The sequence below is a fragment of the Danio rerio genome, chromosome 1 (assembly GCF_049306965.1).
Source record: "Danio rerio strain Tuebingen ecotype United States chromosome 1, GRCz12tu, whole genome shotgun sequence".
In the NCBI taxonomy this organism is placed as follows: Eukaryota; Metazoa; Chordata; class Actinopteri; order Cypriniformes; family Danionidae; genus Danio; species Danio rerio.
In genome coordinates, this window is record NC_133176.1 from 56,001,950 (window position 1) to 56,016,638 (window position 14,689).

The 14,689-nt window shown below is 34.7% G+C and overlaps 1 protein-coding gene across 51 annotated transcripts in view; it reads left to right on the forward strand.

Moving 5' to 3' along the window:
* Positions 1-2,508: 2,508 nt before the first annotated feature.
* The window catches only part of osbp (oxysterol binding protein), a 41,571-nt gene continuing 29,390 nt past the window's right edge, over positions 2,509-14,689 (forward strand). For 33 of the 51 annotated variants that reach the window (XM_068220238.2, XM_068220262.2, XM_068220270.2 and 30 more), the window contains exons 1-4: positions 2,633-2,676; positions 3,624-3,794; positions 12,921-13,129; positions 13,685-13,841. In XM_068220238.2, the coding sequence (XP_068076339.1) occupies positions 3,661-3,794; positions 12,921-13,129; positions 13,685-13,841 (500 nt within the window). In that variant the 5' untranslated portion in view covers positions 2,633-2,676; positions 3,624-3,660. Of the gene's footprint in view, positions 3,502-3,623; positions 3,795-12,920; positions 13,130-13,684; positions 13,842-14,689 lie in introns of all 51 variants that reach the window. The other 18 variants (XM_073947394.1, XM_073947471.1, XM_073947521.1 and 15 more) reach the window with 3 other exon arrangements.

Sequence of the window (14,689 nt, forward strand, 5' to 3'; positions counted from 1 at the left end):
TCGCTCGCTCTTGTTCGTTGGTGTCAACAAACAGCACGTCATGCGCGCTTGCTGCCAACTACTGGCTGAAAGATGACGTGAACTAATCTTACCTAGGTGCCTAACAGATAATGTTAATACAAAAAAGATGATGTTAATTCAAAAAGTAGAATTTTAAAAAAGATATTAAAATAAATACAATTACACATATAATATAATCTAAAAATATAAGTAAAAATTAAAATTGTACACGATACAATTACACTTAAGGGCACAAGGCAAGGAGAGCAAACCAGAGTTGTGCAGATGCAAAACAGTATAAAGAGGAAAAAGTACACTATAATGCAAAGTATATAGTATAAAAGGCTTGTACATATGATGAGTATTATAAAGTGACAGTGTCTTAATAATATATAGGAATGTAGTATGAGGTATCTAGCAGATGTAGATGTATACACGTCAGATTTAGTGGAGTTTGTGGACAGATTTCCTGTAACTACACTTTAAAAATAATATAACATCACTTTATGGAGTTTAATTTTATAGAGTATAGAATAGTGTTACTTAATGCAGACAGTTTAAACGCTCCTACTGTTGATTTATTTGGATTTTGTTTTTATTTTAAGGCAAGTAATTATTCACTCATTCATTTTCTTTTCGGCTTATTCTCTTTCATAATCAGGGGTCGCCACAGCGGAATGAACCGCCAACTTATCCAGCATATGTTTTACTCAGCGGTACTACCCATGGTTACTACCCATCTCTGGGAAACATCCATACACACTCATTCACACACATACACTATGATCAGATTTAGCATATCCAGGTCACCTGTACCACATGTCTTTGGACTGTCAAGATACCCCACACGAACAGGGGGAGAACAAGCAAACTCCACAGAAATGCCAACTGATTCAGGCGAGACTGAACCAGCAACCTTCTTGCTGTGAGGCGAACATGCTACCCACTGCACCATCGTTTAGTTCACCACAAGTTATTATGTTCCTAATAAATAATAAATTGATAAAAAAAATAGCCGACCACTTTTTATTTTATTTTTATTAAAAAATGATATTTTATTGTAGCAAATTACACAACAACATCCCTAGACAGTTAGTGAATCCATTTTATATTGTTTTAATAAATAATACAATTTTATTATTATATATATATATATATATATATATATATATATATATATATATATATAAATATGTGTGCGTGCGTGTGTGTATGTATGTATATATAATATATATGTATATAAATAAAATTGTGTGTATGTATATATATATATATGTATATATATATATATATATATATATATATATATATATAAGCAGGACATTTGACTTTGTTTTAATTTATTTTATTACAGATTACAGTAGGCTATTAAGTAACCTACATTTATTGTAGCTTTTTTTTATTTAGTTTTTTCCATTTTAATGCAAATACTTTATTTTCCATAACAAATTACACAAAATCTCTACATTATTAGCCAACCGCTTTTATTTCATTTAATTTTATTCAACATTCATTTTGTTGATTTTGTTTTCTTTGGTTACATTTAGTGGCACAGTGGGTAGCACAATTGCTTCACAGCAAGAAGGTCACTGGTTTGAGCCTCGGCTGGGTCAGTTGGCGTTTCAGTGGAGTTTGCATGTTCTCCCTGCGTTCACGTGAGTTTCCTCCGAGTGCTCCAGTTTCCCCCACAGTCCAAAGACATGCAGTACAGGTGAATTGGGTAGACTAAATTGTCTGTTGTGTATGAGTGTGAATGAGTGTGTGTGGATGTTTCCCAGAGATGGGTTGCAGCAGGAAGGGCATCCTCTTCCTAAAAAAACATGCTGGATAAGTTGGCGGTTCATTCCGCTGTGGCGATCCCTAATTAATAAAAGGACTTAGCTGATAAGAAAATTAATTTGTATTCATTAATTCTCTTTTCGGCTTAGTCCCTTATTAATTAGGGGTCGCCACAGTGGAATGAACCGCCAACTTATCAAGCATATGTTTTACACAGCGGATCCCTTCCAGCTGCAACCCGGGAAAATTATTAATAATACTACTACTACTAATTACTAATACTACAATTAATAAATACTATTACTACTACTAATAATAATAATCATAATTAATCGATTGCAATTATTTCTCAATTTAATATGCATTTATTTATGCAATTTATGTTGTGTGGGTGTTTATTTACAGACAGTGATCATTCTTGTTTGTTATCTGAGGAGATTTAATAAAGATTAAAAAAATAATGCGCCTAGAGTTGCTTGGCAACAGCAAACAGCCTACAGTAATAAATTGTTAGCATTGTTTTAACACTGTTTATCATAAATAATTACTGTATTGAACATCTGTTTTAATCACATTTCTGCACAACTGTTCTAAGCAATAAACCACTCTAGCTGAATTTACCAAAGTCAACTTCTTGTAAAATCACTGTGTATCTTTATTGCTTTATTCTCACATTTTCGCACCAAAACAAATAGGCTTAAACTAAAATACAATTAACGAGTTAGCCTGGGCATTTAGGCACATGCATTAATCAGATTCTGCCCGGTGTGTGTGTTGTGTTTAGATGGAAAAGCGGCATGAATGTGACTTTTATGCGAGTTTAGTGTGGAGTAAAACTCGCTCGTCTGATCTCATGTCACCGACTTCCTTCTTCAGAGGGGATCATTGAGAGATCAGGTAAGAGCTGGCAGCTCCCAAAACACACTTAAAACCATCTCAGCACTGGCCTTTTCGCATTCCCCTATATCCTCATGCAGTTTTATGCTATTTGCCGGAGGTTTCATCTGGTGTTATGCGTTACTTGACGCGATTTCTGTCATTATACTGAGCTTGAAGGTTAGCACAGGCTAGTTAGCTTCAGTTTAACACACACAATTCCCCGCATGATGACACTATTAAATGACTTTTAGAGGATAAACGGAAGGTTGGGTGGATTATAGATGATTTATCAGCGCGTAAGGGTTTTATTTATAGATATATAGTGGTGTTTTTGAGTTTACTCGTTCATGTCTCGCGATAGCGCGTCAGTTTTATTAGCCGTTAGCTGAATTAGCCGTCAAAGTCATTTCACGTTTACATGTAGGCACATGCCTGAGAGCGAGCTAGATTTTTATTAAAACACGAAGCGTGTTCATATTTCATGGTGGTATTGATCAACTCAGTTGTTTTAATGTCGTTTGGGTTGTCAGTGATGTGTGAATGTCTTCTGCAAACAGGCCTCGTTTATCTAAACAAAGTTTAAACTAGCTCTTAATATGTATGTTTTAGTTATTATTATCGTAAACGGTGTTTTTATTTGTACTGTTGTGTTTTAAATCATGTCTGCAAATTAAATGAACTTAGTTCACAGAGTGACACGTAAGCAAAACTAACCCTTGACATGATATCCACTTACAATAACACACGATTCTGCCATTATGTTCGAGATTTGGACTGTGTTTCAATACTAAAATGATGTCAACCTACACAGAGCCCTTCGGGCAGCGGTAAAACAGAATCTAGGTGGGGCAGTTTCAGTGTGCATGTAAACACTTGGTGTTTGGCATACAAGCTAAAGTCAGCTCATCACATCACAGTGTCATTCAAGTGTCAGCTAACCAGTTTAACCCTTCATATTCACCCAGACCCCCTTCAGACACTGTGAAGCCAAGGGCTGTCGTGATGTCGGAGCCCAAAGCGCCCACCCCGGCCCCTGGAGACACCTATAAAGGCTGGCTCTTCAAATGGACTAATTACATCAAGGGATACCAAAGGCGATGGTTCGTCCTGAGCAATGGCTTACTGTCTTACTACAGGTGAGTTTGGGACATTATTTTCGCTTATCGACCTCCGGAAACAAAAGAGATGATGGCTATCAGGTATCGTTTCCATAGACAGCAGGTCTGCCAGTGGTTTATAGGAACGTCTGATGTCCTAATCAACCCTTTGTGATGCTGTCAAGTGTTCTTTGGCCTCTCACCAATATCTGATAAGGCGCTAAGCTTTAGATAGTGAAATGGTTTGATATTCCTGGTATGGCAAGCATTGCTGTTTCTTTTGACATCGAGTATTAAAGGGATAGTTCACCAAAAAAAAAAAGACTCATCTTTTACTTGTTTCGAACCTTTAAAAGTGTCTTCCTTTTGTTGAAAACAAAAGAAGATATTTTGAAAAATGTTGACTTCCTAAGTATTTGTTTTTCCTACTTTGAAAGACAATGGTTACAAGTTTGCAGCTTTGTTCAGAACATCTTTTGTATTCAACACAAGAAAGAAACTCTTAAAGATTTGGGACCACTTGCTGGAGATTAAATACTAAGTAAATAAAAAAAAATGTTTGCGTGAACTATCCCTTTAAAATTACATTATTGGGTGATGGTGCCTTAAGGCTGATTTATACTTCTGTCAAACGCCGGCGTATGCTACGGCACTGACGCATAGCCCTTCGCCGTGGCCGTCGGCGTCGCTGACATGCACCTCTCAAAAAATGTAACTACACGTCGCAACAATGCGTAGCGCAAGCTCTGTGATTGGTCGGCTTGGTAGCACTGACGAGTCTGGGCGGGACCGAGAGCCGCATGAATGGTGCGAGCCTGATTGAGCGATTGTTTACAAGTGTGGAGTCCCGTGAAGGAGCTCCGGATGGAAAGTTTTGTTTGGTGTTTACCTCATAGTTAAAGTTGTTGCACGTCCACCGGTTCCTGCCTCAAAATGAGCGAGTTTGAGCCACTTGTACATTAAGGAAGTGTTCAGGAAAAGCAAAACACCAGCAAAGAAACTCGACACAGAGGAACATTTACACCTCACTGCCAACTAGCGTTTCGGAAGTGTTAATGCAGATTCAATCAGATTCGAGAACCAGACAGAACTGTTGTATTATAATATTTATTATATGACATACAGCCTATATTTCTGAGGTCCAGGCAACAATTCCAGGTGTTGATGAATTGGCAACTATATGTTAATACTTTACATTTAAGTACAGCACTTTTCTTTTTAGTTTTTAACAACATTAACCTATCATTTTTAACTATTAAAATGCCATTTTAATTTAAATGTTGATGTTTTTAGTTTTTAGTTATTTATTTTTTTTACATATAAGCACAATACAGTGTTAACGTTCAGACTATTTATAATGTTTTAAATGGATGGCAATAATAAATATTCGTAATAATAGAAATAAATCTGCCACGTTTTAGAACTGTGCAGAGCTGTAGCTACTTTACTGGGCTTACTACGCTACTTAGATAAACTTAGATTTTACAGTTACAGGGAACTAGGGTTGTAACGGTATGAATTTTTCACGGTATGATAATCGTCTAAAACAATACCACGGTTTGACGGTTTCGCGGTATACGGTATGTTACAAATGTTACAAAATAATAGAACAGTGAAGCAAATTTGACTTTTTCCAAATAATATATTTTTAGTTACTATAAACAACACCACTTACAATGAACAAATAAAAATAAGAAAATAATAAATAATGTGTCAAAGTCCAAATAAAGTCCAAATAAACATGGTGCAAATCCTCAGTAAAAAATAGATATAAATATTTACTATACTATAAATAGTTACATAACGAAACTAGATTCAATATGGAACATCCTTAGGTTTTATGTGCCAGCATGGATATGGTTGTCTATCGATATGGATTGGGATATGGTTGTCTGCAATGCAGACAAACAGCTGCATCTTCATTTGCGTCTTTTGAAAACAGCAAGAGCAACAGTTCGTCTTTGCTGTGTCACTGTTTTGTCATGTTTCTGTGCTGCTGTGCATGCAAAAGTACTTAGTATGAGAATTATTTCATTTTTTTTTGCGTTTTATTTAGCCGCGCATAAATGTATGCCTATCTCTCATTCCGTGTTGTTCAAAAAGCTTGGTCCACAAACAAAAGCGAAACCTATGCTTATTGGTTGTGATATAGCGAGTTTGAACCAATCTGGGCATGGAGGAGGGACAATGCATCAATGTATCATGTCTGATTTGTCCGGAGACACAGTGACGAGCGTTTCTTTGTCAAATCAGCGTTGTCAAATGTTGATGACGTAACCGCACTGATTCCGGAGCCTCTGAAAGTCCGCGAATGTTATGTGATACAGCACTGGAAAGCTGAGAGTCTCTTCTTTATGCCAATCTTTGAATTGTATGAATCGGATCAGCGGATCAAAAGTTATTAAACATTTAAGAGCAATACTTATTTTTAGCCGCGGGCGGCTGTCTCGGTCTTTAAGGGTTAAAACCGTTGATATGCAATTGTTCATGGTATGATAATCGTGCACGTTCAAATCGTGGTAAACCGTCATACCGGTATATTGTTACAACCCTACAGGGAACATAGTATATATTAAAATGTATTTATTTATTTTACTGTATTTATTTGTTGTATTTATTAGTGTATATTTAACATAGTATATGTTAAAATGCATAAAACTTTAGGTTGGTTATTGGTGAAGGATAGGGTAATTGTTTCTCTGCTGTGTTTTATAAGAAAGATTTCTGTGTCAAAAGTTCTAAGTGTATTGTACTGTCAACTTTTGTATAGTAATGTTAGTCATCATTTTAACACCAGGCATGCATTAAAAGGAAATTTTTTGCTTCCCATTTCAAAAACTAATGCAAAGCATCGTACCGTGATGTATAGAGGAATGAAAATATGGAATGAATTGCCATCAGACATTACATGCTTTGTAACAAGTAAAATTAGATTTAAAAAATCATTAAAAAAATATTTAATGGAACAATATTAAATGGATTGTTGATTTGGATGTTATGTATGAATTTTGTATTTTAATGTTTTTATTGGTCTTTGTTGTTGTGTATTAATGTAATTTTGTGTTATGTTCGATGGACCCCAGGAAGAATAGCCACTACCTTGGTAGTGGCTAATGGGGATCCTGGTAAATACATAAATAAAATAAATACTGTATTTCAATGCTGCTCATTATGGTGGTACTTGGAGAGACAATTTTTTTTGAGGTGGTACTTGTTGGAAAAAAGTTTAAGAACCCCTGCCTTAGATCATCCAACTTGTTGCATATTCAAGATGCCATTTGGAGATGTTGTAGATGCTGAAAGCTCAACACTCTCGTGTTGTTTGTAAGATGATGCCAGCTTACGTAATTAGATTTGAGTTGATGTAGGGAAGTTGCATTCATCTCATTGGGCTCTGTTAATTATTAATACTGCGCGTGAGAGCACAGGAGCTCCCGCATGTGTGTCTGTTTGCTCGTACGATCCTTACTGTTTGCTCAACAGTTTGACATGAGAGGATAACAACACATTCTTTAAAATCCCCCTTCTCCCTCTGATATTGATCTCTGTCAATAAACTGTAAAATATCAAGGTGCAACACCTCCGCGTTTTTGGATGGCGAGAGATTGTCCGCTACTTTTGCTGACCCGGGTGCTTTCCTCCTTGTGTTGTATTTGCTCTTGAATACGGATACTGTGTTGAAGCCACGCCAAAGCAAATACAAAAGATCTGTGTCACATTAGCACTTTATTTAGATCAAGGTTAACATGAGCAGAAAGTGCTCTGTCTTTTCACTAATAGTACAGTTTAACTGCGCAGATGTAATGGGAATGGTTTGATCGTGTAACAGCAGCCAGATTCACCACTACACTTGAAGGTATTTTGTGAATGGATATGCTACCATTCAGAAATGTAGGATCTGTAAGAGTTTTCTTTTTATATTTGAATGGCAAACAATTAGTAAAAGTGACATTGTTCTTTATAACTGTGTCAAACAAATGCTGTCATTTTGAAACTTCTGTTCATCAGCATTCCTGCAAAAACAACATTTCATCATGATTTCCACAGAAATGTTGAGCAATAATAGTTAGAAGTTGTTTTTATGAGCGTAAAAGCTGCATGATGGTGTAATTTCTGAAGGTTGATGTGAAACAAAATGTTGAATTAATTATAATTTTTTTTCTTTTAATGTTTTAAATGCAATAAAATAGAAAATATGTATTATTATATTATGTGACTGCAAATTAAATATAATAATACAAGGGCACAAGAGACTTTTTTTTTTCAAAACAAACCTCATCAGGCCTAAGAATTCCGAACAATAGTGTGTATATATAAATAAACACCATGCAACCCTCATCAAATTATCTAGTAAGTCTGATATATCTTGTAAGTCTGAAATCTAAAAAATCTCAAATATTATTACTAATTTTCTATAGGATCAGTTGCATATGCATTTGTTTTGAAATGCATACTTTTGTCTGTTGTTTAGGAAAAAACTGCATGTTTTTCTGAACCATAAATATCAGTAAAACAGATGCAGCTTATCTGATAAACACAGAGCACATTGTATATATATTGTGTTATGTCATCATTTATTTAACTCCTCAAAGAAATTGCTCTTGTTAATACAGTGGAAAAACTAATTTATTATGTGTAGTAGGTTCCAGAATGTTTGAATGCATTAAACATTTCCTACATTAGACTGCAATATTCATTAGAGCCATGAGATACTGAAAGCGTGAGATATTGCGTTTTTGATTTGTAAATGATGCAACAGTTGATATGTGATACAGAATTTCCATGTTTACATTGCAAATGTAACATCCAACTAGGCATGGCATGGTATAAGATTCTAACAGTATGAAAACCTTACAAAAAAATACCTCACTGTCACTGATTTGGGATTACTGCTCTAAAATAAATTCTTTTTAAACGTAATGGGTAAAAACAGCAACTATTTCCCCATTTAACACAATACTGTAAACATGTCAGGCTTAATAATTAAAATAAATAATTGACTTCTGGGATCCATTCTTCGTACCTCGCTTAATGGTGTAAGATGATTTGGCAGATCCTGGATATACCCGGGTGCTTTCCTCCTTGTGTTGTATTTGCTCTTGAATACGGATACTGTGTTGAAGCCACGCCAAAGCAAATACAAATACAAATATATATTTATATATATAAATAGAATTTTGTATATTTTATGAAGATGCTCTCTCCCCCCTAAAAAATCATAACAATCAATGTAAAATTGTGAATTCAATAGTAATCTTGTGAAATAGTATTCATATCGCAATATATATATAGCAGAAAAACCCAATACTGCAATGTCAGTTTTTTTTTCCAATATCAAGCAGCTCTAGCTTAAATGTTAGAGGGAAATGGACATTTTTAGCTATGCTCTGTTTTAAAATGTTTTACCACCAAAAAAAACTCTCCTTAATGAAAGCAGTTTCTATAAAAATATGCTATATTTATTCATCACAAACCTCCGCTGAAGTCACGTAAATGCATTACAGTATGACTAAAGACACAAGTGCACATTGCCTACTCCACCTCGGTTTGGACGTTTTGATTGGCTGAGCGAGTTTGGGTCATGTGACCGTCTTAGCAGGTCATCTGTGTACATGAGGATCACACGCTCTACTTAAGGCTTGATTTCAGCTCTCTTCACTCTCTCGCTGTGTTTGTGTGTGAGAGATTCATCAGGAAATGTAGAGCGCGAGTTGCAGATTTCACAGGTTGCAGGCTCTGAATAGTTTGTGCCTCTGTTAAGTCGCTGGTGACAGTTTTTGAGCATCCAAACTGGTGTTGCCTGATTTTTTTTTTCCTGCTGAGAATGGAAAATCCCAAGAAGTGGTGATTCATCCGTGTTGGGAGATTACAGTTGAGCATGGAAAGTTTGCTTTTAGCTGAGACGTTTTCATAGGAGCTGCTTAGCAGGATTACTGCTGAATTCATATGACTAAAAACTGTTTAGTTTGTTGATTGTTTATATGCTTATAAAAGTATATTGAATATACACTCCCTGGCCACTTTATTAGGTACACCTTACTCTTACCGGGTTGCACCTCCTTTTTCCTTCAGAACTGCCTTAATCCTTCGTGGCATAGATTCAACAAGGTACTGGAAATATTTCTTAGAGATTTTGCTTCATATTGACACTCCCGTTCCACCACATCCCAAGGGTGCTCTATTGGATTGAGCTCTGGTGACTGTGGAGGCCATTGTGTTACAGTGCACTTATTGTCATGTTCAAGAAACCAGTCTGAGATGATTCACGCTTTATGACTTGGTGAGTTTTACTGCTATAAATAGCCATCAGAAAATAGGTACACTGTTGTCATGAAGGGATGGACATGGATAGCAACAGTACTCATATAGGCTTTGGCATTGACACAAATTGTGGGCCGAAAGAATGCCAAGAAAATACCCCCCACACCATTACACCACCACCACCTGCCTGAACTGTTGATATATAGATATATAGGATAGATCCATGTTTTCATGTTGTTGATGCCAAATTCTGACCCTACTATCCGAATGTCGCAGGCTTAGAAATTTGCATTAAAGAGCAGTTGGACAGGTGTACCTAATTAAGTTGCCAGTGAGTGTATGTCAATATATAGTATCGGTAACATTTTACAGTAAGGTTGTATTAGTTTAATGTTTTTACTAACATTAACAAACAATGAACAATACATTTATTACAGCATTTGGCATTTGCTTGTGGTGCTAGCATGTTTACACTCGGTGTAATAGTTAGTTCGATACGAACTTACTTTGCCATCTGAAGAAACAAAGACCACTGGTCGCTCGCTCACCAGCTCAGAGGTGGAGTGGCAGCGCTGGATCACAGCACTCGAGCTCGCCAAAGCTTTCCGCATCAGGCCGAGTCGGGTCAGTGACACTTCTGAGAAAAGCATTAAAGCGGACCTATTATGTATCACTTGACTAAGGGGTTTAAACACAGTTGTGTGGCAGCATGCTGGTTAATGAAAATACAGTTGTTCATTGTTAGTTCATGTTAACTCGCAGTGAATTAACTAATGTTGACAAGTATGAATTGTAATCGTAATAATGTATTAGTTAATGTTGAGCTCTAAGTATTGGTATGCAAGTATTGCTCATAATTAGTTCATGTTAGTAAAAAATATATTAACTAATGAAACCTCATTGTAAAGTGTGGCCATAATATCTGCTCGTTTCAGATTAATTTAAATTGTGAAATTATTGTTGAAATTATTGTTAAATTATTGTTATTTTTATTAATTTTTAACATTTCTATTGCACTTTATATTTATTTTAGTTATAACAAATATGGATTTTCTGCTTATTTTAAATAATTTGCAAAGGCGAAAGAAAGTTTGTTTGTTTTACATCTGAAAATATTATGTATTGTGAACTTTAATATTGATAATAATTTGATTAGATTAGATTCAACTTTATTGTTATTACACATGTACATGTACAAGTACAACGCATCGAAATGCAGTTTAGGTCTAACCAGCAGTGCAATAGCAGCAAGTGCAGGATAAAGATATAAGTTATAAAGTGCAATTATAGAAAAACTATGGTGATATTTACAGATGGATGTACTATCAACATTATAGTCAGGTTGTATTAGCTATGAACAGAGATTTACAATGAATATATGTGCAGATTGCTATTAATAATCAGAAGTGTGCAGATAGAGAAACATGATTACAAATGTATATGTACAGTGGGTGTGTACAGAGGGTTTGTACAGTCCAGACAAGTAAATCAGTGCATTGTAGTGCAAAAAAAAAATTTTGCAAATCTCAAATGTGCAAATGTTAAACAGTCCTGTGATTGTGAGGAGTATAAGTATATCATAATAAATGTCTGATGACAAAACTGCATATTGAAAAGTTTACTGAAGTTTTATGTGACACAGTAGACTGAATAAAATTAAATTAAATTAAAAAGTACAATACATCAAAATAGACAACATTTATCATAACTTATAAAAAATATTTTATTTAAAAAAAAGCATGATGAAATCTGCTGGAATAAAAAAAACAAGGCTGTTTTTCACTCTGATATTAGATACTGTGATACTGCAGCAGTAGCGTATCTTCTGTCAGATAAATGCTCAAGAAACTCTATCTGAAGGCATTTCTCGAATGCTTGCCTTTTAGTGTGAATTCATGCATATTGCAAAAGACGCTGAAAAACAGCTGCCTGGGGGACTTTTGTTTAATTTCGAACTCTCCGAGTTTACAGAGAGCCTCATGAATGTTCCCGTAGCCTCAGAGAAACAGACTTTGACTGTCATGCTGAAGTCCGAAAACACATTGGGTCTCATTCAGGCCACCTGTTTAGCGCCATGCAAACAGACCGAGCAAAAGCTAAAATAGAATATAACTGTGTACAATTGACCAATTTGCCATAAAGGGAAAAGAGCTCAACTGTGTGTGTGGAACTGAGAAAAATTACTTAAATATTTTTACTTGTTCAGCTAAATTTATTGTAGTTTCATTGTAGTTTTTTATAATAATAATAATAATAATAATTATTATTATTATTATTATTTTAAATTGAGCATAATAAAATAAAAGCCCAATTTATTGTTGGTAGGATTCTATTTTTATTTTATTTTGTTTTGTTTTGTTTTTGAATAGAGACCACATAATAAAATAAAAGCCAAACCTATTGTAGGTATGATTCAAGATTTTATTATTTTATTTTATTGTGTTTTGTTTTTTTATTTTAGTTTATTTATTTATTTATTTATTTTTTGAATAGAGACAGCATAATAAAATAAAAGCCACATTTATTGTAGGTAAGATTTAAGATTTTCATTTATTTTTTATTTTTATTTTATTTAGTTTTTTTTTATTATTTAAGTTTATTTATTTATTTATTTATTTATTTATTATTTTTTTATTTAATTTTATTTTTGAATAGAGACAGCATAATAAAATAAAAGCCAAATTTATTGTAGGTAAGATTCAAGATTTTCACTTATTATTTATTTTATTTTTATTTTGTTTTGTTTTAATGTGTTTTTGAATAGAGTATTAAAATAAAATCCAGCCATTGTATTATAGCCTTATACATGAATATGATTCCATATATTATTTATTTCAGAAAAACAAAGTTAATGCCTCTTGTCTTTTTCACAGCAGCAATCTTCTCTCTATATATGCTTTCCAGGACTCAGGCGGAGATGGGGCACACATGTCGAGGCACCATAAACCTGGCCACGGCCAATATTGCGGTTGAGGACTCGTGCAACTTCGTGATCTCCAATGGCGGCACGCAGACGTATCACCTGAAGGCCAGCTCAGAGGTGGAGCGGCAGCGCTGGATCACAGCACTCGAGCTCGCCAAAGCCAAAGCTTTCCGCATGCAGGCCGAGTCGGGTCAGTGACACTTCTGAGAAAAGCATTAAAGGGGACCAATTATGCAAAAATCACTTTTATAAGAGGTTTAAACACAGTTGTGTGGCAGTAGTGTTTGAATATAAGCAGCTTCTAATGGTAAAATTTTTTTATAATCACACTTGATATAAAAAGTCTGCAAAAACACTTTGATTGACAGTCTCCTTTTGTATGGGGGAAAGCCCCGCCCATTAGTGACCATCTCGTCCCTCATTAGCATAGGACGTTAGTCTTGTTTTTGAATCGGACACTATGCTGACACACAGGCGTTTGTAGCTCCGCCCTCTTCTGAAAATACCACAATCTCATTTAAATTTAAAGCAGCAGTCACCAAAATGGCACAATTAGGATCAAAGCTTAAAAGGGGGAGTTTTAAAGAGTGTGTGTGGTATTTTGAGCTGAAACTTCACACATACACTCTGGGGACATCAGAGACTTGTTTTACATCTTGTGAAAAGTGGCATGAAAGCTCCCCTTTAAATTTTCACTCATGCTGGAAGGCTGTTGGACAGTTCTTGTTTCTCTTTTTTGGTTCAGATGATTCAGGAGATGAGTCAACTCCTCCTGCGGCGGGTCAGGGTGGAGGAGCTCGTAACTCAGAGGTTCAGTCAACGCTCCGCACATTGGGCAGCAAAGTGGAGGATCTGAGCACCTGCAACGACCTCATCGCCAAACACGGCTCTGCACTGCAGCGGTCAGTCCATACGTCCTGTTTGGACACATCACACTGAGTTTCTGATTATTATGATATTCATTATATAATGACATTATTAGTTAGTGATATTTGTTTAATATACGCTTTTGTATATTTTAATAATTTATTAAATAGTAGTTTTAAATTGTTAAGCATTTTAATTACATTTGCATACTGTTCATTAAGTAGATATCGCAGTGTATTTTACATATTTTGGTATTCTTGTACTATTTATATTAATTTGTTTGCTTATTTTATAATTATTTATACTTATTATTTTTTTTGTCATTTATTTGTTTTATTTGATTATTTTTCAGACTACAAAACCAGCCTTAAGTGCAATTTCTTTAGAAATTGAGTTATTTATTCTGAATTCTGAACGATTAAGCTTTACATTGATTTCCACTTTATGATAGCATATGATTTATTTAGCTTAGGTACAGTTATGTGAAAATCTGGAATCTGAGACTTCAAAATAATCAAAATATTGGTAAAAATCAGCTTTAAAGTTGACTTAATTGTTCTTAGAAATGTACATTACTAATTAAAACTTGAGTTTTGATGGATTTATGGCAGGAAATCTGCAAAATCTCTTTATGGATCGTGATGTTTACTTAATATTTTAATGATTTTTGGTATAAAAGTCTATTGCCAAAAACATAACAGTGTAACATAAGACATAATGTGTGGTACTGGGTCACAAATATGCAAAGTAATTAGTCCAAACAGAAAGTGTGTGTCAAAATGTTTATGATGAGTATTTTATCAAATTTTATATTTATTTTTATTTCATCGTTTTCATTTAACAAACAATATTTTTTTATATAGGTTACATTTTAGTTACCAAT